This window comes from Monodon monoceros, unplaced genomic scaffold, assembly GCF_005190385.1.
Source record: "Monodon monoceros isolate NGI ecotype Baffin Bay Population unplaced genomic scaffold, NGI_Narwhal_1 Super_Scaffold_5, whole genome shotgun sequence".
Taxonomy (NCBI): Eukaryota; Metazoa; Chordata; class Mammalia; order Artiodactyla; family Monodontidae; genus Monodon; species Monodon monoceros.
In genome coordinates, this window is record NW_021703782.1 from 58,084,498 (window position 1) to 58,112,177 (window position 27,680).

Genomic DNA, 27,680 nt, shown 5'->3' on the forward strand with positions numbered 1-27,680 from the left:
AGCCTACTTTTTTTCACCTGCTAGGAATCTGGCTGCTGCTGAGCCAACTCTCTAGAGAAAGCAGGACCCAGTGGGTGAGTGATGAAAGGTAAAGTTATGTGACATCAAATTCCTAGAATCTGTGATGGTTATGTGTGAGAAATGCCACAAGAGAATTTCCAACATCCAGGAAGAGCTGCTACTGGGACCTGAAACCCCTGCAGGTGAAAGTTGTTGCCCCTGCTGGTCCATAACTCCCATTGGTTGCCATCAGGCTGCCAACCAACTGGAATGGCAATATGCACCACCAGCTCAAGAGCTCATTAGCTGCCTGCGCTCAGCTCCACCCTGCTGATGCAGATGGAAGTAATCTATCAAATAATCTGAGGGAGAGTCAAAAGTACCACGAGACCAGCATTAATGCAGTCTTGGGATGAATCCAGAGAGGGACTGGGTGGAGGAGGCAGAAGTTGGTAATGTAATGCTTCAACTCTAAGTAAGCTAAGTTTAGCTATTGGGACACTTGCTGATTCTGTTTCATATTTAATTACACTGAGGCAATGGTTACCTTTTGGTCTATGCAAAATTTTATAATTTTCCTGATTCTGCTTGACATGAATATTTTTCCACACCTCCCACCTCTCTTTTTTAATTTAACAGAAATCTTGTTATCCTCCATCAATAATCATGCAGAAACCTTAAATACAATGTCAGAAAGTATTCCTAATTTGCCACAGGAGCTGAAGACAACACTGTCTGAAAGGCAGCCATCTTTGATGGAGGTACTACTTTCCGAACAAAAGGAAAAGGAAGCAATCAATATAATTAACTTATGTTGTGAAAAATGTTGTAACAACAACGACAACAAAAACCTTTTCTTAAAATATGCACAATATAGAGTAATTATTGATTTTTCATTTACCTTCATGTATATACTCAATGATGCGTTTACCAATGTCCAAATCAGTCACCACTGATTATTAGAATATGAGAAATCATTACTAGTGTTTACATTTTTCAAGTGTCCTGGAACAGCACTGTCTTCCCACATCATAATTTCTCTCAAAAATTAATCCTTTTCCTGCTAAAGAAGTCTTTGTCTTTTTTATTAATGGTATCATTGCATCAATTACTTTTGTATCTTATTAACTTTATAATGATTTTAAAAGCTTTATTATTTAACTGACATAATAACTCATTTTATACACACCTAACACCAGGTACATACAAAAGTAATAAAAAAATTTAATTGATCTTGTCAATATAGACTATGTGAACATTAAACCACAAACCTTGCAATTTTCTACTTGAGCCATGGCAGGTGTTTTCTTTTGTTTTTTGTCTTGTTGAAATAATGTTTGAAAACAGTCAGATTCAACACCAGATACATTTGGATTTTTGCGCCAAAATGAACTCAATTGTTTTTCAAGTTACAGTACTTTCATGCTTCTAAGAGATTCAAGTAAATATTTTTAAGTGACATAAATGAACAGTCATATAGAGAACGGAAAAAATAAGTCAATGGTTTTTTTTAGAAAAGAACTAGATTGGTAAAAAAAAAATGCATTCAGGTTCACCATTTTAGAATTTACGGAACATTTACATAAGCAAAATAAACTGTGAAATGATATGAACATTTGTTAGAATGCTAAACCAGCGCAGTATCATCTTAGTATTTAGTCAGTTTCTTTAACCTACATATCAATACATTGTTAGCTAGCATTTGTAGAGAAAATGTACTTATAACAAGTTAATCTCCTCCATCAAATGTCTGGAGATGAAGAATTACAGAAGATGAAGACAGCATTTCCTATACTACAAATCCCCAGACATGGCTAATCATAACCAAACCTCTGAAGTTCATCATGTCCTCCCCAAGGCCACCTCCCAAAGAGCTCCTTCTCATTAGGGAAGCAGAGACCAACAGAATGTAACTCTTCAGGGAGAAAGTCAACATTTTCCAAGAGTTACACTTTCATCATGAAATCTTTGTTGCTGATTTTAACACTCCCATTCATATCTTACTTATTCCCCAGCACATTGCTCATTGTCAATTCCAGAACTCCATTTGCTCTGAGGTCTGCTCCCCACCCGACTAGTTCTCACATCATACTTGAATAACACTGAAGTCTTTCACCATTATCTGGTGACCCAGTTAAGTTTCATCTTCCAGTATATACCACTACTCCTAGCCTATCTCTTCCTCCATTTTAGATGGAAAAGTATCCCCCAAATGTAACCTCTTCACCTGCCTGTATAAGTTATGACCCATGCCTTTCTTATTCCTAAAAGACTGTGTCTATGTGTAACAGGTATGAATTTGCAAGCACAGTCTCTAGTGTGAAACAAATACCCAACTACTTTATTCTTAACAAATTGATATGTTTAAATTCTGTCAGTGAATTTGGAATTTAGCATCAGACATTATTCTAATGGAACTTTCCCCTTAAGCTGTACTTGAAACTCACAGTCTTAGCACCAAAGCATTAAGTCTCCAGGACCCATAGTTTCAATGGCTACCACCATGACACCTACTATCCTAGCCTGCATTGTCTCCTCAATTCAGGTCTTGCCTCCCTCGCTGGGGGTCAGCAGAACTTTGCCAAGTGTAGTTGTTTTTCTACTCAGGGTCCTGTTTCCCTAGGTATACCATACGGCCATTCCTTCTGATGCTTCTCCTCTCCTGGTCACTGCCACTGAGCACTGAACAGAAATAATCCTTTATTTCAGGACTCCAGACCTTCAACCTCTTTCCAGTATAAGGAAAATCTCCCCTCCCACCCCCCACCATCTCTCCCTCTCCCTCCCCATCTCCATTTCTCTCTTACTTGTCCACTGGGGACACCTGCATAATTTTGGCCTCTTCCAGTATTTAGGGGTCATGGTAAGAGCAACTTTAAGCAACTTCTGCTTTCTGCCCTGAAAAAGTCCATCAGGTAGGGAAACACTTAGGCTCTGGATACATGGTTTAAATTTGTGGGGTGATGGTGTGAGAGGCCAAACGGAAAAATATACTGAGAAAATGTAATGTCTCAATTAATTATTTTGCCACACTCTTTGACCTTGCATATTATCAACCTTTTCTTCTGCATGGGAATCTTCCTCTGTTTCTAATATTTTTCAATAAACAAATAAAACTGTCTTTGCATCAACTCTTCCTCTGCCAAATCAATAGAACTGCTCCTAGTTCTTCACCCCTCATTCCCTCTGGGACCCACTATGAACTGTTCCCTAATTGACTCTTATCCTGTTAGATTCCACACTGGCCACCAATCACAAAATTTAATCTTAATTCTTTTCTCTTTTACTTCTCTTTCATATTTTGCTCCATTGATGACCCCATCTTCTAAAAATTCTCTTCCCTTTTTGCTTTTCTGAAATGACATTATTCTGATTACATCCTCTTTAATTCTTATCTTTTCTCCTTCTTTATCTCTTTTCTTGCTTCTTACCACATGAAATTCCCTCTTCTTTGCTGCCTTGAAACTGTATGCCTGTCCATCAGTCAGAGAGTTGATTTAATTTTATTTCTTTAACTCACAACTCTTTTGCTGTTGACTTCCAAATCTGGACCTACAGGTTAGACATCTTAGCATATTTCCAGCCCCACATTTCCATTTGCTTTATTAAGGGAATTCCTTGAATATTTAACTGTTATCTAAAATTCATCATGTCTAAAACTTTACTGTGGGATTAAACTCCCCTCATGATTTTCCTCAGTGTCATCAGCTTTTCATTCTCTACAACTCAAAGCCCTGGTCTCCCTGATATACAGATGGCCAATAGGCATATGAAAAGATTTTCAACATTGCTAATTATTAGAGAAATGCCAATCAAAACTACAAGGAGGTACCACCTCACACCAATCAGAATGGCCATCATTAAAAAGTCTACAAATAACAAATGCCGGAGAGGGTGTGGAGAAAAGGGAACCCTATTGCACTGTTGGTGGGAAAGTAAGTTGGTGCAGCCACTATGGAGAACAGTATGGAGGTTCCTCAGAAAACTAAAAATAGAATTACCATACGATCCAGAAATCCCACTCCTGGGCAGATATCTAGACAAATCTATAATTCAAAAAGATACATGTACCCCTATGTTCATAGCAGCAGTATTTACAATAGCCAAGACCTGGAAACAACCTAAATGTCCGTCCATGAATGGATAAATGCCATTTGCAGCAACATGGATGCAACTAGAGATTATCGTACTAAGTGAAGTAAGTCAGAAAGAGAAAGACAAATGCCATATAATATCACTCATATGTGGAATCTAAAATATGACACAAATGAACCTATCTATGAAACACAGACAGACTCACAGACATAGAGAACAGACTCGTGGTTGCCAAAGGGGAAGAGAGGTGGGGGAGGGGATGGACTGGGAGTTTGGGGTTAGGAGATGCAAACTATTATGTATAGAATGGATAAACAACAAGGTCCTACTGTATAGCACAGGGAATTATATTCGATATCCTGAGATAAACCATAATGGAAAAGAATATAAGAAAGAATGTATATATATTTTTATATATATGTATAACTGAGTCACTTTGCTGTACAGCAGAAATTAACACAACATTGTAAGTCAACTGTACTTCAATTTTAAAAAAGCCCTGGTCTTCTTAAATTTTTTTCTCTCTCCCACATCCAGCTTACACATAATGAGTCACCAAATCCAATGACGGTTCATTTAAAAATCACTTTTATGGGTTCTTTTTGTTTATTCCCACTCCTTCCATACTACTGCTGGCTCCTGACAATTCACGGATCAAAAATGTGAACTTCTAGTTGGTTTCTCCATTTTCAATTCTTCTCCTTCCACTTCTGTATACACTAGAGTGAAGTTACTTACTTTAAGCTTCAATTTCCATCTTGTCCATACATTATCCACAAACTATTTTATAACCTTCTACTCTCCATAGGATAAAAAGAATAAAATCCATACTCCTTAGTCTGAATTTTAAAGTCCCCTTTGTCTGCTAGCAATATTCCATCTTCTACTAATCCCTAACATCACTATTATAGATTCTTTTCCCTAGAATATGCCTTGCTCACTTGTTTCCATGCCTTTGCACCTGCCATCCTCTCTTCTTCCTAAAATTTCAGCCCCACTTTTGGACTACCTACCTTGCCATCAAAGCCTGGTTAAGTTCTGTCTCCTAGATGAAGTCTTCCAAGACCACTGCAGCTCATACCAGTCTCCCCCTTCTATAAATTATTTTACTTAAGTTTTCCACAATTCATTTCAACATTTAACCAATGATGTTTTTACTCCAATATGTTTTCAACATAATTAGAATAAGAAGTCTAAGCTTCTGGCGCTTAAAGATATTTCACTTATTTCATTTATAACTCCTAAACACAAAAGATTTTTTTCCCCAACTGACTTAATGGAAAACCTCTTCTTGTAGGACTGGACCATGCCTATATTGACTGCATACTATCCTTTATGTACTAGAAATAAAAAGATGAAAAATGATTTTAAATGCATTTCTCAAGCTCTTGCCAAATTAACAGTCTGGTATCTGATATACTAAAGAATACAACATTTATTTTAAAGAACATTGAACCTATTATCTCACTTGATTCTCACATTCCAACAAAATAGAGATGGCAATAATTATAACAGCTAATACGTATTATTATGTGTCAGGCATTGTATTTTCTTATTTATTATCTCATGTGTTATTTAATATATTATCTCATATAATCCTTTAACAGCACTGTCAGAAGGTACTATTATGATCTACCTTCAACCTATACCACATGTTCTTATATTCATGACACACATAAGTAAACTGGGGTATAAGATTTCTGTAAAAGTTTGTACAGCTACCTACTCTTGTGCCCGGGACCAGTCTCTAAGTGTCTTTATTACCAATGGAGTGAACTTTTAAACTCATTCTGAGGCAATTACTTTAGTGTGTGTGTGTACGCTTTTTTTTTTTTTTGTCCAAATTATTATTTCCTCTAATTTAAGGTTTTGGTCTAAAAAGATATGCTTTGATATGATGGTGCCATGTACTGCCATCACCAAACCAGATTCTTTGTTTTTGTAATTTTTTAAATAAATTATGGTTATATAAAGTAGGTTAAGAGTTTGGTCTCCAGAGACAGACTGACTATCTGTGCTCCGCACGCGCAGGCTCAGCGGCCATGGCTCACGGGCCCAGCCACTCCGTGGCATGTGGGATCTTCCCGGACCGGGGCACGAACCCGTGTCCCCTGCATTGGCAGGCGGACTCTCAACCACTGCGCCACCACGGAAGCCCCAGACTGACTATTTTTAATCAGCCTTCTGCCCCTTACTTGCCCTCTAATTTCAGGCAAGCTTCTTAATCTCTCTAAGATGAGCTCCCTCATCTATAAACTAGAAATAATTTCAATACTATTTGATATGATTACTACAGGATTAAATAGGGTAAAATGTGTACAAGCACTTAGAGTAATGCTTGACATACAGTAATCACACAACAAATGATGTGTTATTATTATCGCTCTTTCAAAAGCAATAGTACTATTATTACTATTTCTGTACTATCTGTATGTACAGACTTGGTGTAAACACCAAGAATAAAGTGTTAACAAGACCAACATTATAGTAGGGAAGACAGACAACAAATTGAACAGAAAGCAGAAAAGTAAATAAAAAAGATATTACCTATTAGCTGTTTTATAATCAAGCATTAATTATAGTTACTATAATTAATTGTACCCACAATTAATATCGTTAAGCTAAAAATTTTAAGGACTCAATCACGGGAATCCTAGTTCCCATATCAACATAAAATGCTAAAATAACTTTAAAAACAAATATTCCAGTATAATTACTAACAATTCCATATTTTTCTTGCATAAATGGAATTTCCATTTATAAATACTCAAATATGATTATTGGGCAGCTCCAATTTTATGACAATGTTCTGGAATAAGGTAGCTAGGATAGGATACTAACAAATAAGTCAGGAATTCATTCAGTAATAATAGTAACTTATTCATTCAAAATAAGCCATTTCACTAATAATTTTTTCAATAAATTAATTGACTCTTGATAACAAGTAGTAGCAGTAGTTAAGAATGTGTTCATTCATTCAATAAATGTTTATTAAGGGTCTACTTAGCAGGTATTGTCCCAGGCACTGGATATTATCAATAAATATAAAGCAAAAATAGTTCCAGCCCTTAATGAGCTTACAACTAGTAGAGATAATTACGTGATTTTTTTAAAAATTCACCATAGTGCAATAAAGAATAATTATGACATAAGTATGAAATAGGGTATAAAGGAACAAGTAGTCAATTCTCAGGGAGTTTATTCATTTATTCATTCACCAAATATTATATGATTATTGATATTAACATTTTACTTATTATTTGTTCATATTAATCACTATAATTATTTACATTAAATTATTACTGAGAACTTACTATGACACTGTTAACAATGTCTTTGTCTTTAAAGGCAAAGATGATACCAAAGTAAGCAAAATAAACAAAAATCCCTGTCTGCATGGAGCTTACCATCAGTAGGAGGAGACAGAAAATATGGAGAAGTAAAATATATAGTATGTCAGTCTTTAATGAATGGTATGAAGAAGTACAAAGGAGGGTGAGAATATAGAGTACAAAGAGAATGGGAGTATAAATTTGCTTGGTTCTGACATACATTGCTTGAGAGGTGTTGTTTTGTTTGGTTTTGGGTTTTTTTTGCTTTAAAAAAAATCTTCCTCTCAGTATAATGATAATTTTCCTTTCTCACAGGGTTTCCCAGATAAAGTTCTGCCTAGGACTCATGGCCACTATAGTTTGGACATGAACTGTTTCTCGAAGTAGGTGATGAAATTGTGCTAATCAAATTACATCAATCTTTTAAAAAATCCGACTGCCAGTTAATGTAACAGCACTCACGGATGCCCCTGGGAAGCAGGGCAAAGCTGGGCGAACAGAAAATGGAGAAAAAGGCATAGAGGCAGAAGGCAGAAAGGAGAAGGGGAAAAAAATAACATTTTAAAGGAAAGAGGTGAGGATAGCGTTGACAATTGCTGGAGCCTCTGAGGCTTTGGCATCCTGAAGTTAACTACTCCTGAGACGGCCCCTGACTGCCCCCTTGTGGCTACTAGCACACCCTTCAGCGCCGACACACTCTAATAAAATAAAATTTCATTGAAAATGACAAGGCAACCTATACCGATTATGCTGCACTTCCCTGCCCCTTCCCTCTTAGTTTAGCGAAATGCTGATATTCTTACAAGACAAATCCTCTACAAGGCCCTGTCACACCATCAACTAAAATTGTAGCCAAGATAGACCTGAAGGGGGCACTCTCAGGCCCTGCCATGCATCATCAATTGCTCCACACAGGAAGAGACAGTTGCCTACATAACCAAGAGGACGGCGCCTCTACGTATAATACAGCAGGAAGAAAAAAAGCTTCTCTCCGGCCCACATATCCCTGCCAATCGGAAACTAAGCAGTCCAGCCAAGGAGAAGACCCCATACTTTGGACTCCCAGCTTCCTCAGTGGACTCTTTGGTTATCACACACCCTTCCACCTCTTTTCTCTATAAAAGCAAGTTCTCTTCCTCGTTCTCTGGATTTGCATACGGCCCGTCAAGGTTCACGTCCTGAATTGCATTCCTCTGGCTATTCCTGAATAAACTCACTTTTGCTGATAAAATAACCGGCTAGTACTAAACTTGGCACTAATAATTTGGCAATGGACAATCCTCTATAATCTATAAACAAAAATACTAGATTATCCCAAATCCTCTCTTTGTTCTTGGGATTGAGGCTAAGGCCCATTTCTCCCTGCAGAACTGGTAGGAATTTCCTCAGAAAGCTTTGCATCTGACTTTAAAACGTGCACACGTTTCCACATATTTGATTGCCAACTATGCGTCAGGCCCTGAGGTACAATGGGAAGCAAGAACAGACGCCGGCACTGCCTTCGTGAAACCCGGGGATTAGGGGAAGAAATTATCAAACAGGCGCAAAAATAAATGTGAGGAAACCTACCGAGATAAACGCCATGAAGAAAATGAGAGGTTTCTCGAAGGAAGAGACGTCCCAACAGGCAAAAGAGGCGGGAAACGCATTCCACTAGAGGGATGCGTTAACTACGGCCCCATGTTTCATTTGATGAGTCTCCCTAGTGAGGATGGCGAGAAAAACAAATCAATCATTTAAAAAATTAACAGGCAGCCACCTGGGACGGCCTGAGAGCCCCGCGTAACACGTGAAGTTTAGGCGCCGGCGCCGCTCACCTAGTCTTGGAGTTCTCGCGAGGTCTGCACGCGAAAATCAGAAGGTCGCCAGGTGCGCACGCGCAATCGTTGGACAGGAGGCAGTTAGGGCCCTCGGCGGACGTGTCTGTATTGGCGGTCCAGGGATTCCGTGGCTCCTCTGCTTGTGTGTCGGGCTCCTGCTAGTTCGGGTCTCCTGTGAGCTGAACGACATTAGTCGAGCCAGGAAATTGTGCGGCAGGCATCTGCTGCAAGAAATAGTAAAACTCTGTGGCAGTGTTAACTGGAGCCACATTGAGGAGGAAAAGCCTTTCACACAGCTGCTTTCCCAGGCCTCGGAGAAGGTCGAAACCTTTATCCCTGACCGGTTGGAAAGCTCCCAAACCACTTTCCCGGTCTGGAGGAGAGCGACAAACCCAGGTAAAAATCTAAACCAGAGGCATGTTTTTTCATCTTTGTACATTTCTTATTCCTGAATTTGCCCTGCCAGGCATGGAACTTCTGCAGGAAATGGAATTTGTGCCTAATACATATACAAAAGCCATGAAGTCTTTGTTTTTGTTTGTTGTAACTTGGAGGAAAGAAGTATACACATGTAAGTCTACACATTTGTATAAGAATAATGCTGTTTCCCTCGCTTTCCCTTTCTGCAGTGCCCTTGTCACCTGGCAAACTCTATTTTGCCCTTCAAAGCCTGATTTAGGTATCATTTTCCCTGTGAAATCATCACTGACCATTTCATAGCTACTCACTCCATTCTCCATTCTACCGCAATATCTAACACATAATTCTATTTAACTATTTAACTATAATATTTAACTATAATCAGGACCTGCTACATAATTGGCCCGGCCTAGTGCAAATAAAAATGCAGGGCCCCTTGTTCAAAAAGCAGGAAAAACCGTTAAAGTTACTAAAATATAAAACTTTTTACCTTTCTTGTGCGTATCTCCTCTGCTCAAACACATGGTCCTCTGTCCCATCAGACTTCACATACAAGTCAAAAGATAAAATTATTGAGAATTTCAAGACTGGGACAACAGAGCATTAAACAAAATGCAGGGTCTTTCTAAGCACTAGGCTTGTGCTACTGGCAAGTCTCAATCTCTAAATGCCAGCCCTGTATGCCATACCATGTTATAGGGATTGCTCATGTATGTTTTTATCTGAAATGTCTAGCAGAGGGCTGAGCACAGGGTATGTGCTTAATATGTATTGAATTTATACTTAATGCTTTTAAGCAGTCTTTAGGAAGAATATTTTTGTTTCAGATCCATTCTTCTGTTTTTACATTTTGTGACTAACACATTTTAGTCCCAATATGTTTGCCATTTTAAAAGAAAATGCACTTTATTTGTAGACTGTGGTCTATAGAGTGTAGTGTCATTGAAGTTATTGCCTTTTATAGTAATCCAATTGATTCGATTTGGACAAATTTTGCAAAAGTCAAGAGTTCTGAAATTAAGGAAAGGAGTTAGACTATCGTGCCAAAAGAGAGACCCTAATGTAGATGACTGAAACAAGCTAAAACATTGCCTAGCACATTATAAGCACATATTCTTTTTTTTTTGTTTTGAGGTATAGTTGGTTTACAATATTAGTCTCAGGTGTATAACATGGTGATTCAAAATTTCTATAGATTATATTCCATTTAAAGTTATAAAGTATTGGCTATATTCTGATAAGCACTTATTCTTCTTTAATGAATGAATGAATAAATCTTATAAGATTATTGCTGCTTAGAGAATAAAATTGTTTTTATTGACGTGTATTTGATTTACAATGTGTTAGTTTCGGGTGTACAGCAAATTGACTCAGTTGTATTTATATATAATATTAGTTTAGTTATTAGATTAGTTATATATGTATATTTGTATATATTCTTTTTCAGATTTTTTTCCATTATAGGTTATTACAAGATATTGAATATAGTTCCCTGTGCTACACAGAAAGTCCTTTTTTAATTTATTATATATATAGTAGTGTGTATCTGTTAGTCCCGTACTTCTAATTTGTCCCTCCCCCCTTTCCCCTTTAGTAACCATAAGTTTGTTTCCTATGTCTATTTCTGTTTTGTAAATAAGTTCATTTGTATCATTTTTTTAGATTCCACATATAAGTGATAATCATGATATTTGTCTTTCTCTGTCTGACTTACTTCACTTAATATAATCTCTAGGTCCATCCATGTTGCTGCAAATGGCATTATTTCATTCTTTTTTATGGATGAGTAATATTCCATTGTGTGTGTTCCTTTGGTTTTTAAGTAAAAATAAAAGACATATTTTTCATTTTCACCAATAACTGTTGAACAATATATTCACCATTTTGTTCCACTACCCTCTGCCATTTTCCAGGCAACTTCATAATTCCATCTTCCCAAAACTTTATATCTTTTTGAGCAAAGCTGTTCCAGGTGCCTTTTACAATCTTCCAGGGAATTTGAAATTTTTTCCATTAAGAGAATTTTGTAAAGAACAAAATAAGTGGAAATCTGAAGGTGCAGTGTCTGGTTAATACGGCAGATGAATCAGAACTTCCCAGCCAAGCTGTAACAGTTTTTGCCTGGTCATCAAAGGAACATGTGGTTTTGCGTTATCCTGATGGAAGAGTATGCGTTTTCTGTTGACTAATTCCAGAGGCTTTTCGCTGAGTGCTGCTTTCAGTTGGTCTAATTGGGAGCAGTGCTTGTTGGAATGAATCGTTTGGTTTTCAGGAAGGAGCTCATAGTAGAGGATTCCCTTCCAGTCCCACCATATACACAACATCCCCTTCTTTGGCTGAAGACCGGCCTTTGGTGTGGTTGGTGGTGGTTCATTTCGCTTGCCCCATGATCTCTTCCATTCCACTTTATTGTACATTGTCCACTTTTCATCGCCTGTCACAATTTGTTTTAAAAACAGAATATTTTCATTACATTTCAGTAGAGAATCACATGTGGAAATATGGTCAAGAAGGTTTTTTGCTTAACTTATGTGGAACCCAAACATCAAAGTGATTAATATAACCAAGCTAGTGCAAATGATTTTCATTGCTTGATTTGGATATTTTGAGTATGTTGGCTGTCTCCTGCATGGTATAACGTTGATTGTTCTCAATTAATGTCTCGATTTGATCGCTATCAACTTCAACTGGTCTGCCCGACTATGGAGCATCGTCCAGTGAGCAACCTCCAGCACAAAACTTCGCAAATCACTTTTGGCACATTCGATCAGTCACAGCACCTTCTCCATACACTGCACAATTTTTTTTTGCGTTTCAGTTGCATTTTTACCTTTCTTGGAATATTAACGAAGCATAATATACCGAAAATGTTGCTATTTTTCTTCCATCTTCAATATTAAAATGGCTACACAAAAATTCACCAATTTTGATAAGATTTTTTTTCTTTTTAGATTTTTTTTGGTGGGGACCATTTTTAAAGTCTTCATTGAATTTGTTACAATATTGCTTCTGTTTTACGTTTTCGTTTTTTGGCCGAGAGGCATGTGGGATCTTAACTCCCTGACCAGGGATTGAACCCAAACCCCTGCATTGGAAGGCGAAGTCTTAACCACCGGACCGCCAGGGAAGTCCCTGATAAGTTTTTTGTTTTTTTTTTAATATGCTGATATGACAGCTGTCACAATACAAACTAACAAAATTGTTTCGAATGAAGTTAAAGACACCTAAACGCTACCAGAGCCATCTTACAGAAAACAAAAACAAAAACAAATGAACATTTTGGCCAACCCAATAATTTTTAAAGGAACCTTCATACTGTTCTTCATAGTGGCTGTACCAATTTACATTCCCACCAACAGTGTAGGAGGGTTCCCTTTTCTCCACACCCTCTCCAGCATTTATTATTTGTAGACTTTTTGATGATGGCCATTCTAACCAGTGTGAAGTAATACCTCATTGTAGTTTTGATTTGCATTTCTCTAATAACTAGCGATGTTGAGCACCTTTTCATGTGCCCATTGACCATCTGTAGTCTTCTTTGGAGAAGTGTCTATTTAGTTCTTCTGCCCAGTTTTGACTGGGTTGTTTGTTTTGTTTTGTTTTATATTGAGCTATATGAGCTGTTTGTATATTTTGGAAATTAAGCCCTTGTTGGTCACATCATTTGCAAATATTTTCTCCCATTCTGTAGGTTGTCTTTTCATTTCGTTTATGGTCTCCTTTGCTGTGCAAAAGCTTATAAGTTTGATTAGGTCCCCTTTGCTCATTTTTGCTTTTATTTCTATTGCCTTGGGAGACTGACCTAAGAAAACATTGGTATGATTTATGTCAGAGAATGTTTTGCCTATGTTCTCTACGAGGAGTTATATGGTGTCATGTCTTATATTTAAGTCTTTAAGCCATTTTGAGTTTATTTTTGTGTATGGGGTGAGGGAGTGTTCTACCCTCATTGATTTACGTGGGGCTGTCCAGCTTTCCCAGCACCACTTGCTGAAGAGACTGTCTTTTCTCCATTGTATATTCATGTCTCCTTTGTTGAAGATTAATTGACCATAGGTGTGTGGGTTTATTTCTGGGCTCTCTATTCTGTTCAGTTGATCCTTATGTCTGTTTTTGTGCCAATATCACACTGTTTTGATGACTATAGCTTTGTAGTATTGTCTAAAGTCTGAGAGGGTTGTGTCTCCAGCTTTGTTCTTTTTCCTTAGGATTGCTTTGGCAATTCTGGGTCTTTTGTGGGTCCATATTAATTTTAGGATTATTTGTTCTAGTTCTGTGAAAAATGTCATGGGTCATTTGACAGGAATCACATTAAATCTGTAGATTTCTTCCAATCCAAGAGCATGGGATATCTTTCCATTTCTTTGAATCATCTTCAGTTTCATTTATCAATGTTTTATAGTTCTCAGGGTATAAGTCTTTCACTCCTTGATCAGGTTTATTCCTAGGGTTTTTTTTTTTTTTGATGTGATTTTAAAAGGGATTTTTTTTTTTTTTTTTTTTTACTGTTTCTCATATCTCATTGTTAGTGGAAAGAAATGCAACAGATTTCTGTATGTTAATCTTGTATCGTACTACCTTGCTAAATTTGTTTAGCAGTTCTAGTAGTTTTTGTGTGGAGTCCTTAGGGTTTTATATATAGAGTATCATGCCATCTGCATATAAGGGGAATGAAAACTTTTTAAAGACAGAAACAATAGAAAGCATCAGACTGAATCTTAATCATTTTCCACCATCAAAACTGCCTACATATAAACTCACTTTATCCTGCTCTTATAAAGAAGGAATTGTTTCTCACCAGTCTCTAAATTGTACCTTAGTTCAGTTGATATTCACACTTTAATGTGTATATGAATCACCTGGGGAATACTGTTAATATACAGATTCTGATTCAGTAGGTCTGGGGTGGGGCCTGAGAGTCTACAGTTTTATAAGCTCCCAGGTGATGCTTATTCTGTTAGTTGGACACCGCTCTTTGAGTAACAAGGGAATAGTTCACTTCTCTATTTCTTCATTACTCTTTTTCTCCCAGAAATGCAAGGTGGACCTACCCTTTCTACTTCATGTTCAGTGGGCATTTCTCTCACATCAAATACTGTGCTCTCATTACCTATAACCTAGTCAAAATTTTACCTTCAGTCATCCAAGCTTGAGTTTATTATTGAAAAAGAGTTTAGAATCCTTTTTCTCGACAAAACCTACTCTGGAGGAAACTCTTTTCTCATCAATAAAAAGTCAACTTTAAAACTCAGAGCTGATTAATCACTCCTTTGTCTCAGGTATTATTCACCATCCCCTGAAGGAGAACATGTCACTAATTCAATGAGGAGGGATCTGCAATGAAACAGGATTCGTAGGAAATGAAAATACATCTGATAATATTTCAGAGTTCTCATACCCATTAAACATGTTACTACGGGAGCTATATAAAGGACAGTTTGCTGAAGTGGAAATATCATGTGGCAATAAAACCATGGTTGTTTTAAAATATATGGAAGAACGAAAAATGGATTTAGGTTATCAATATGAATGTGTATTAAAATTTAAAGAATTCTTAATCTATAAGGAAAGATGACATGTAGTCCTATTAATTTCTAGTGACTAATTTAGAAGTTGTAGAGAGATATGTGTTTCCAATATAGAATTCCAACATAGAATATATAAGTATGCAATTTCTTTTACATGTGAATGTTGCTGTAAAGTTGATTGATTTTTATTTAGCTTATATCAGCAGAATATATTTCTATATTAGATCAAGTCAGTTATTAACAATTTTAATCTTCTGATGATCTATTTGAGTCTGACCCAGGAAAAGATAGTTTGATACACTGATATTCAAAAATGCTTTTTTTCAGGACTACTCATGCATAACTTGAATTTGAGATGTGTGCTTCTTGTTAGTGGATCCTGAATGTATGGGCCATGTCTCATGCTTACCTTATAGTGTGGCACCATGAAGCTAACGTCATATTTCTAAATTCTGGCTGAGTATGGTGCTGCCTGACTCTTAGTGCCAGGTGAAATCATCAAAGTTTCATCACCAGTTTTTCATAATCCATAACCCCTATTCCAGTTAGATAGGCTGTATTCCCCCATTCTTGGTCTTCATTCATCTGTTCTTGTTTTTTTTGTTCATTTTCTTGTTTCTTTAGATATCATTATCACAACTGGCTATGCAGAACCTCTCTATTTATATATTAATTCAACAAAATTTGTGTGCCTGTTGTATATTAGTTAGTATTCATGCTGCTTGGGATATAAGAGTGAACAGTTTCACTCAGGAGGCAGTGAAGGTTCTTGCCTTCATGAAGCTTACAGAATAGTGAAGATAGACAATAAACATAAATAAATGATATGGTATGTTAGAAGATGATTAGTCTCCACATATCTCCTTTCTTCATGCCCATTCTCCTCCTCCCATAGGCAGCCATTCCAATGTTTTATTATGTATTTTTGTTTTTATACGTTTTATTGCAAATTGTGCATTATTTCCTGTGCATGTATTTTAAAAATATATCTAAATGGTATTTGAGATCTATATCTTGTTATTGCTATGTGAACTTTTAGTCATTGCTTCAAACTGCTGCATAATATTCATACGCATTCCTCACATTTTACTTATTCTTTCTCCTAGTGATGAACATCTAACCTATATAGGCTTCAACTCCCTGCCACTATAAATAACACTGCAGTGAGCATCATTGTATATGCCCCCTTATGGATCTGTGTGGACATTTCTCTGGGATATATACCTAGGGGTAGAATTGATGTATCATAAAATATATTATGCTTAATTTACTTGAGGTGCATTCAGATTGCTTTGCAGAATGGCTACACCAATTTATAGTTGCACCACTAGTACATGAGGATTCCTGTGTTCTTGTATCCCTGTCAAGAATTAACATTATACAATTTTTAACTTTTGCCAGTGCCACAGGTGTGAAATAGTGTCTCATTTTTGTCTTAATTTGCTCTGAATTTGAGCACCTCTTCATATACATATTAGCCTCTTGGGTTCCTTTTTTCTGAAAATTTCCTGTTTATACATTTTGCTCACTTTTTGTTGGAATTGTCATCTTCCAGTTGATTTGTAAGAGTTATTCAAAATCTAGATACAATAGTAATCAGCTGTAGGTTTTAGATATTACAAATATGTTCTCCTATTCTGTCATCTGTCTACTGGTGTTTGACAGAAAGTCTTAATTTTTATACAATTAGACGATAAGTGTTTTGCCTTATTGTTCATACTTTCAAAAGTATGAACAAAACTTTCAAAAGTTTTAGAGGTTCCTTTTCTATTCTTCTGTTAATTTTATAGTTTTACTGTTCTCATTAGGTCCTTAATTCTGGGGCCCATTTTTGGTTCTGTTCTGCTAGGGATACTATCTTAGTTTTCTCAGTGTCTTACTTTTCTCTACATGAAGAAATAATTTTCTGAATACCATCTACTGAACAATCGTTTTTTTCCCATTGATTGTAGAGCCACTTTTATTGTTTATTAAGTTTGCCTGAGATTCTTATTTAATTGGTCTTTTTGTTTGACTTTGTATTATTACTACACTGTTTTAGTACTATAACTCTGTAGGATGTCATTTATCTTGGAGAGCAAGTCTCCAATGTTTATTTTTTTCCCTTAAGGTTGACTGAACTAATCCTCTGCCTTTATCCTTATATATACATTTAAGAGTAAGCTTATTGAATTTATTTTATAAAAACCCATCTGGAATTTAAATGGGATGCATGGAATTACAGAGAATCATTTGAAGAGAATTGACATCTTTTTAACAAAAAGTCATCTCAGCCAAAAACATGGAATATCTTTGTATTCTGTCATTAGAATTTTAAAGTTTTCTCTATAGAGACTTTCTGTATTGTTGGTTAAGTTAATGCTTAATACTTTAATTTTGTTGCTATTGTAAATACTTGTTAATTATATTTCTAGTTAGTGATCATTGGTTAGAGAAATGCAGTTGAGTTTTACAGGTTGATTTTAATCCAGTAATTATGTGGAACTATCTTAATAGTTTTTTGTCACTTTCTAAACTTTATACCACTCTTCTTTTTTTATTCTTATAGCATTTGCAAGGAGTCATTACAGGTTTTTGAGCAGAGGAGTGACATAATTGACATTTTAAAGGGATCACTTTGACCACTGTGTTGAGGATAGACTGTAGGGAGGCAAGAGTAGAAACAGAGAGACCTGTTAGGAAGGTATTAGAGAGGATAGCATCTGGATAAGGATGGTAGCAGTGAGTGGAAGCAGTGATAACTGTTATAATCTAGATATATTTGGGCAGATATGATGTGAGATATGAGAAAAAAGAAAAATCAGGAATTACTCCAATATGTTAAAAAAATATGTGATTTCAGAGTTTTTGCTTTGAACACCTGGAAGGATAGGGTTACTATCAACTGAAATAGGAAAGGCCTCAAGTGGAACAGGTTTGGAAAACAGTATTAGCAGTTCATCTTTGGACATTTTGAGTTTGAAAAGTTCAGGTGGAGTTTTAAACATGTTGAGTTTGAGACATCAGAGTGGAGATGTTGAGTAGCAAGTAGGATATATGAATCTGGAGTTTGGAAGAAAAAATTTGCTTGAAGAAAGAAATTAAGGAGCCATAGGTATATAGATAATTTTTTAAGCTATAAGACTGGATGAGATCATGAAGAGAGTAAGTATAGATTGAAAAGAGTACCAAGGACTGAGCTCTGGGAGACATCAACATTAAAAAAACTGAAGAGGAAGTACTTGCAAAGGAGGTAGAAAGGGGCAAATAGTTAGGTGGGAAGGAGAGAGAATGTGATATCCTGGAAACCAAGTGAAGAAAGCATATCAAGAAGGAGTGGTTTTTATTAGTTAAATAAGATGAGAGTTGGCTGTTGAATTTAGCAATATAGAGGTCGTTTGTGAGCTTGATAAGAGAAGTTTTGGTGGAGTGATGGAGTAAAAGCCTGTATAGAATGCGTTTCAGACAGAGTAAGAGAAGAGAAGTGAATTAATAAATACAGAAGGAGTTTTGCTACAGAGGAGAGAAAAAATTGGATGGTAAGCAGGGCCAAGAGAAGTGTTTCTTGTTTTTTTTGTTTTGTTTTTTTTTTAAGTAGGAGAAATAGCACATTTACTGATAGGAGTGGTTCGCTAGAAGTGAAAAAATAATGATGAAAGAAAGATAAAGAGAAGCACTGCTGGAGTGATATCCTGGAGTGGGCAGGAGGAAATAGATCTAGTCCATAAGTGGAGGAATTGGTTTTAGAGTGGATAATTCATCTATGGAAATACTTAGGAAGGCAGAATTATGGGTACAGATGTTAAGAGATGAGTAAAAAGACAGTGAAGGGAGCAAATACAAGTTCTCTTCTGATTCCTTCAATTTTCTTATAAAGTAGAAAGCGAAACCAGCTGAGAGTGAGGATGGGAGTCTATTAATATAGTAAATTGCACTGATAGATTTTGTGATCTTGCATTTCTGGGATTAAACACTTTCTTAATATATTTGTAAAATACGTTCATGGATTCAGTTAACTAATACCTTATTTGGGACTTTCAAACAAACATTTGTAAGTGAAATGGGCTTATGGTTTAAAAAAATGTTTTTAATGAGGTATAGTTGGTGTACAATATTATATGTTACAGGTGTACAATTTTTATACTCCATTTATAGTTATTATAAAATATTGGCTATTATAAAATATTGGCTATATTACTGGTATTGTACAATATATCCTTGGAGCTTATTTTATACATAATTGTTTTACCTCGTAATCCCCCACCCCTATCTTACCTCTCCTCCCTGGTAACCACTCATTTCTTCTCTGTATCTGTGAGACTGCTTCTTTTTTGTTATATTCACTATTTGTTGTATTTTTTAGATTCCACATATAGTGATATCATACAGTATTTGTCTTTCTCTGTCTGACTTACTTCACTTAGCATAATACCCTCCAAGTCTATCCATGTTGCTGCAGAAGGCAAAATCTCGTTCTTTTTATGGCTGAGTAATATTCCATTATATATACATACATACATATATATATATATCTCACAACTTTTTCTATCCATTCATATGCTGATGGACACTTAGGTTGCTTCCATATCTTGGCAATTGTAAATATGCTGCTATGAACATTGGGGTGCCTGTATCTTTTCGAATTAGTGTATTGTTTCTTTTGGATATATACCTAGAAGTGAAATTGCTGGGTCATATGGTAGTTCTAGTTTTAGTTTTTTGAGAAACCTCCAGACTGTTTTCTAGAGTGGCTGCACCAGTTTACATTCTCACCAATAGTACGAGGGTTCCCTTTTCCCCTCATCCTTGCCAACATTGGTTGTGTTAGTTTTGATGATAGCCATTCTGGTAGGTATGAGGTGATACTTCACTGTGGTTTTGATTTGACTCATTTCCTTGATGATTAGCGATGTTGAGCATCTTTTCATGTGCCTGTTGGCCATCTGCATTTCCTCTCTGGAAAAATGTCTGTTCAGTTCTTCTGTACATTTTTTGATTGGGTTGTTTTGTTTTTTTGATGTCGATTTGTATGAACCACAGTTGTATCTGTATTGTAGTCCTTTTTTTCCTAGTGTGTTTTGTTCACATTCATCTTTTTTTTTTCTTGATTAGTCTGGCTAAAGGTATATTTTATTAATCCTTTAAAAGAACCAACTTTTGGTTTTCTAAATCTTTATATTGTTTTGTTTCTATAATTCATTGATTTCTTTCCTTATTACTTATTTGGGTTATCTCTGTTGCTCTTTTTCAAATTCATTGATTTGAATACTCATTTTTAACCTTTCTTGTTTCCTGATGAGTACAGCTTGTTTCCCTTTTAAGTTCCCTCTCCAATTTGACATGTACTTTTCATTAACTAGTCCCTAGTTGCCTTCATCCATGAACAAGCTTCCTTCTTATTGTCTGCCTTTTTTTTCCCTTTAAGTGGCAGAACATGGCACATCTCATCCAGGAAGGTCTTTCTTCAACCTGCATAGACAACCTAATTCACTTTTCCCTTCAGTGTACTCTGTTCATTGTGACACACTTTAATTGATCACATATTTATCTGTCTTAGATGACATTATTTGCTACTTTAGAATAGATTAATATCTGTCCTAAAGTTCTACTATTCCACATTTTGTCTTAGGCATTTATTAAATACAAAGTTATTATAGAGTATTCTAATAGGACTGTCACTGCAAGAGACAGAGTTTCTCCTAAATACCCTCAAGAAAAAAGCGGAGGATAGTTATTATAAAAACAAGATCTGTAAATGGATCTGTAAAGGCCCTGGAAAGCCTAAGGAATCAAGTCAGTGCTAAAAATCACCTTCTCTCTTTCTCTCTCTGAATCTTTTCTCCTCTAATATCTATGTTCCTTTATAACTTTAGCTTGTCATGATAAGCTTCATAGTATCCTCTCAGTTTTTTTTCTAACTCATCTTGTTCTCATTACTTCTTAGTTCTAATTTTAAAGAGAGGAAATCTGATTGAGCCAACTTATTTTTCACATGGCATGGATTGCTGGCCACTGTAGTAGATTGGTTTGTTTGGGGTCAGGTGCCAACCTCCTGACTATTCATCTGTGGATATAAGGTGGAATCACCCTATGACTTCCTAAGGGTGACTCTACAGCAGTGGCTAGAAGCAAATGTATCTCCCAAAAGGGACTGTAGATGGGCAAGGGCAATGATGGAAATCCAACAAGCCGCCAATTAATTACCTTTTGGTGTTATTTTATTATCAGTAATATTGAGTAAGAGCAGTATAATAGAAATAATCAGTTCATTGAGCATATCACTACTTCTCCATTTCTTTATATTTCAACAAAAACCAAAATGGCTTCTACTAACCACTTAGTTAAAAATGTGCGTAAAAGACAAATAACTCAATTAGAAATTGGCAAAGGATTTGAATAGACATTTCTACAAGGAGGATATATAATAAGCACATGAAAAATGCTCAACATCATTAGTTGCAAGGTCATTGCAAATTAAAACCACAATGGGATACCACTTCACATCCATTAGGATGGCTCTCATCAGAAAATGAAAAATATCAAATGTTGGTGAAGATGTGTAGCAGTTGGAAGCCTAGTGGTGGGATTGTAAAATGGTACAACCACTGTGGAAAATTGTTTGGCGGTTCCTAAAAAAGTTAAACAAATTTACCATATGATCCAGCAGTTCTACTCCTAGGTATATATCCAAGAAAATTGAAAATGTGTTCACACAAAAACTTATATGTGGGTGTTCAGAGCAGTGATATTCATAATAGTCAAAAAGTAGAAACAACCCAAATGTTCATCAACTGATAAACAGATAAACAAAATGTGATATATCCATACAGTGGAAAATTATTCAGCCATAAAAAGAATAAAGTATTGCTAGAGATGCTACAACATGGTTGAACCTTGAAAATATTATGCTCAGTGAAAGAAACCAGACACAGGTGGCCACATATGGTATGATTTAGGCAGATCCATAGAATAGAAAGTAGATTAGTAGGTGCCAGGGGCTGGAGGAAGAGGGAAATGGGAGTGACTGCTAATGGGTGGGGGTTTCTTTTGTGGGTGATAGAAATGTTCTGGAATTAGGTAGTGGTGATGTTTGCACAACCTTGTGAACATATTAATTGTATACTTTAAAATGCTCAATTTTATGGCATATGAGTTATATCTCAATATTTTTTGCATAAAAATGTGCAAATGTTTCTAGAACTTTTTTATAGGAAAACAATACCTACAACTATTTTAGTTAAAAATATACATTGCTTTCAAATAACCATTTTACTAGTTAAAATGTGATTACTTGTGTTTTCAAAATTAGCTGACTCTAGTATAACAGCATTATGATTAAATTTTCAGCTAAACGAAGATTTTAATAAAGTGGGATTTTTTTCTTGTCTCTCAACAGTCTCTACTTTTGCTTCTCAGGAAGAAGCATTAAACAATTTGAAGATGCAGTCACTGCCTGAGCATCAGTACAAACAGGCCAACTTGCCTTTTAAGACAAGAGATATTTTCCTCATCACAAGATATCAGTCCATATATTCATGAGATTGTAGAATTTCAGAAGAAAAATACAAACAAAATTAAAACCTTAAGCAATTTGTTTTGGGGGAATCATCCCCAAAGAAAGCACAGAGGATACTCAGAAAAATGTTGTCCGAAGGGATGTACAAAAAGAACTTATTATTGCATGCCTTCCATATATTGATTATAAAAACTTAAAGAAGCATCAGCAGTTGTGACTGAGATGTACTAACCATCATAGGAATTATATTAACTTAATAAAAAGCTTAATATATTTTACTTTTATTTTTTTGGTGATTGTCCTTGTAAGTTCTCTGCTGTGAACAACATCTGAATGTACTTGCAAGCACTTGACAATATTTTATGGTGGTAATAGGAATCTTAGTATTTTCTTTGGTGCCCTATTTTTCATATATTTTTATATTTGAAGAAGATGTTACCGGACATGGCATGATCATTGTAGACATGTAAGAATTAACCTGTTTATTCTTGTCTGTATGATTGAAACTCTCTTAAGCTACATTTAAATGGATTATGGAATGTTCTGCATTCCATGTGTATGATATACAGACTGGTGCCCATGACTATTACGCTCACTCCAGTATGCTAATACATCTGTCCTACCAATTTAAAACTAACTAATCAACTACTACTCCTAGTAGGAGCTCTTATACTGTAATAGTAGGTACATTTAAAATTCTTTGTTTTATAATAGTAACTGGTCAGTCAGAAGTTTTTTCAGTTTCTATTGAGGACTTAGAGTTCAGTGACTTTCTTTAGGTTGTAATCTCTCTCCAGGATCCTCTGTCTTTGCTTTGAAGGTACTGATATAATGTGAAATTTTATTCTGCCTTGGTCAGAATAGAGGGCTGACCAGGTTAGCAGTGTCAGCATCACCTGGGAACTCGTTAGAAATATAGTTCTAAGGTCCTCCCCCAGATCTACTGAATCAGAAACTCTGGGTATAGGGCTCAGTGGTCTGCGTTTTTATAGGCCTTCTGGGTCATTCTGAAGTAGGTTAAAGGTTGAGAACCACTGGTAATAGAGTCACTATATGAATATTGTAGAAATTCTGCTATTTATGTGCTTTTGTATCTCAACTCAATATAGATGTTATAACACTTAAGTTTTTGGTGTGTTTTTCCACTTTATGTCAACATGTGAAAATTTTTTAATGCTACATATTAAAGCAAAGTTTATACATAGAATCAAAAGTGGAATTCCTACTTTTCTGCCATTAATTAGGGGGTAAGTATCATTTGAAATCTTTTTCTAGTTTCTTTCCCAAATATGTACTGTAATGTTCTTTTCAGTTAAATTTTTAAATTCCTATTTGGCTCTGTTATTTCTTAGGACAAAGGGTCTTTTCCACATATCTATATCTATATAATATACACTTACAATGCATTAATATGTTTGAATTTTTTTGCGTATATTGAATCCTTGCATTCCTGGGATAAACCCCACTTGATCATGGTGTATGATCCTTTTAATGTGCTGTTGGATTCTGTTTGCCAGATTTTGTTGAGGATTTTTGCATCTATGTTCATCAGTGATATTGGCCTGTAGTTTTCTTCCTTTGTGACATCTTTGTCTGGCCTTGGTATCAGGGTGATGGTGGCCTCGTCGAATGAGTTTGGGAGTGTTCCTCCCTCTGCTATATTTTGGAAGAGTTTGAGAAGGATAGGTGTTAGCTCTTCTCTAAATGTTTGATAGAATTCACCTGTGAAGCCATCTGGTCCTGGGCTTTTGTTTGTTGGAAGATTTTAAATCACAGTCTCAATTTCAGTGCTTGTGAATGCTCTGTTTATATTTTCTGTTTCTTCCCGGTTCAGTCTTGGAAGGTTGTGCTTTTCTAGGAATTTGTCCATTTCTTCCAGGTTGTCCATTTTATTGGCATATAGTTGCTTGTAGTAGTCTCTTATGATCCCTTGTGTTTCTGTGATGTCTACTCTAACTTCTTTTTCATTTCTAGTTTTATTGTTTTGAGCCCTCTCCCTCTTTTAGTTTATGAGTCTGGCTAAAGGTTTATCAATTTTGTTTATCTTTTCAAAGAATCAGCTTTTAGTCTCATTGATCTTTTCTATTGTTTTCTTAGTCTCTATTTCATTCATTGCTGCTCTGATCCTTATGATTTCTTTCATTATACTAAACTTGGGTTTTTTTGTTCTTCTTTCTGTAGTTGCTTTAGGTATAAGTTTAGGTCATTTATTTCAGATTTTTCTTGTTTCCTAAGGTAAGACTGTATTGCTATAAACTTCATCTTAGAACTGCTTTTGCTGCATCCCATAGGTTTTGGATCATCGTGCTTTTGTTTTAATTTGTCTCTAGGTACTTTTCAATTTCCTCTTTAGTGATTCATTGACTGTTTAGTAGCATATTTTTTAGCCTTCATGTGTTTGTGTTTTCTTACAATTTTTTTCTTGTAGTTGACTTCTAATCTCATGGTGTTGTGGTCGGAAAAGATGCTTGATGTGATTCAACTTTCTTAAATTTATCAAGGCTCACTTTGTTGGCCAGCATGTGATCAATCCTGCAGACTGTTCCATGTACACTTGAGATGTGTATTCTGCTGCTTTTGGATGGGATGCTCTATAAATATCAGTTAAGTCCATCTGGTCTAATGTGTCATTTAAGGCCTGTTTTTCCTTATTGATTTGTCTGTATGATCTGTCCATTGATATAAGTGGAGTGGTAAAGTCCCCCACTACTATTGTGTTACCATTGATTTCTCCCTTTATGGCTGTTAGTATTTAGGTAAATACTATGGGCCCTTTATGGCTCCCTTTATGGCTGTTAGTATTTAGGTAAATACTATGTTGGGTGCATATATATTTACAATTCCTATTGTATTCCTATGTTGGGTGCATATATATTTACAATTGTTATATCTTCTTTTTGGATTGATCTGTTGATCATTATGTAGTGTCCTTCTTTGTCTCTTGTAACAGTCTTATTTCTTTAACAGTCTTATAGTCTTTATTTTAAAGTCTATTTTGTCTGATATGAGTATTGCTACTCCAGCTTTCTTTTGATTTCCATTTGCATGGAATACATTTTTCCATCCCTTCACTTTCAGTCTGTATGTGTCCCTGGATCTGAAGTGGGTCTTCAGACCCAGATCTTGTAGACAGCAGACATATGGGTGTTGTTTTTGTATCCATTCAGCCAGTGTCTTTTGGTTGGAGCATTTAATCCGTTTACATTTAAGGTAATTATCGATATGTATGTTCTTATTGCCATTTTGTTGTTTTGGATTTGTTTTTGTAGGCTTTTTTTCCCCTTCCTCTTTTGTTCTCGTGATTTTTTTTTTCCCCTTGTGATTTGATGACTATCTTTAGTGTGGGTTTGGATACCATTTTCTTTTTTGTGTATATCTTGTAGATTTTCAGTTTTCAGTTAACCTGAGGTTTTGATATAGCAGTCTATATATAAGCAAGATTAAGTTGCTGGTCTTTTAATTTCAAATGCATTTCCAATATCTTGCATTTGTGCTCTCCTCTTCTCACGATTGCTCATTTTGTTATATTTGTGTGCAGATGATTTCCTACCTTTACTGTATGTTTGCCTTTACTGGTGAGGTTTCCCATTCGTAAGTTTCTTGTTTCTAGTTGTGGCCTTTTCTTTTCCCCCTAGAGAAGTTCCTTTAGCATTTGTTGCAAAGCTGGTCTGGTGGTGATAAATTCTCTTAGCTTTTGTCTGTAAACCTTTTGATTTCCTTAGAATCTGAATGAAACCCTTGCTGGGTAGAGTGTTCTTGGTTATAGGTTCTTCCCTTTCATCACTTTAAATATATTGTGCCACTCCCTTCTGGCCTGCAGAGTTTCTGCTGAGAAATCAGCTGATAACCTATGGGAGTTCCCTTGTCTGTTATTTGTTGCTTTTCCCTTGTTGCTTTTATTTATTTATTCATTTTTTGTCTATAATTTTTGTCAATTTGATTACTCTCGGTGTGTTCCTCCTTGCATTAATCCTGTATGGGACTCTCTGTGCTTCCTGAATTTGGGTGACTGTTTCCTTTCCCATGTTAGGGAAGTTTTCAGCTATTATCTCTTCAAATATTTTCTCAGGTCGTCTCTCTCTTTTCTCCTTCTGGGACCCCTATAATACGAATGTTGGTGCATTTAATGTTATCCCAGAGGTCTCTTAGACCATCCTCATTTCTTTTCATTCTTTTTTCTGTATTCTGTTCCATGCAGTGATTTCCACCATTATGTCTTCCATCTCACTTATGCATTCTTCTGCCTCAGTTAGTCTGATTCCTTCTAGTATATTTTTCATTTTATTGTTCATCTCTTTTTGTCCTTTATATTTTCTCTTTGTTAAAAACTTCTTGCAACTTCTTGCTCTGTGCATCCATTCTTTTTCGTGTTCTTGGATCATCTTTACGATCATTATTCTAAGCTCTTTTGAGTGTACTGCCTATCTCCATGTTACTTAGTTGTTGCTTTGGGGTTTTATCTTGTTCCTTCATCTGGAACATATTCCTCTGCTGTCTCATTGTCTAAATTTATATTTGTATTCTTATGTATATGGAAGGTTAGTTATGTTTCTCGACCTTGAATAAGTGGCCCTCTGTAGGGGATGTCCCATGTGTCCTAGCAGTTGATTCCACTCTTGTTGCCCAAGGGCCAGGGACCACCTGGTCCCAGGGTAGGTTCTGACCTGTGTTTGCAGACTCAGTTCCACAGGCTGCAGGATTGCAGTTTTCTTGCTTCTGCTGTCTGCCACCTGGCAGATGTCTGGTTTAGAGGCTTGTGCAGGCTTCCTTGTGGGATGGGCCGATGCCGGCCCACTGGTGGATAGAGCTGGGTCTTGGCCCTCTGCTGGGCTGGGCCGTGTCAGGGGCCATGTCTCGAGGTGGCCATGTCTGAGGTGGGCTCAGGAAGTTTTTAGGCAGCCTGTCTGCTAATGGGTGGGGCTGTGCTCCTGCCCTGTTGGTTGTTTGGCCTGATGCATCCCAGCACTAGAGCCTACAGGCTGTTGAGTGG

At 36.2% G+C, this 27,680-nt stretch overlaps 1 protein-coding gene across 1 annotated transcript; it reads left to right on the top strand.

Moving 5' to 3' along the window:
- Positions 1–278: 278 nt before the first annotated feature.
- On the top strand, positions 279–22,971 carry INSL6 (insulin like 6). The gene is made up of 4 exons (XM_029203453.1): positions 279–345; positions 640–761; positions 9,223–9,643; positions 22,571–22,971. The coding sequence occupies exons 1-4, from the start codon at positions 279–281 to the stop codon at positions 22,711–22,713; spliced, it is 753 nt and encodes a 250-aa protein (XP_029059286.1). The 3' UTR covers positions 22,714–22,971.
- Positions 22,972–27,680: the final 4,709 nt, after the last annotated feature.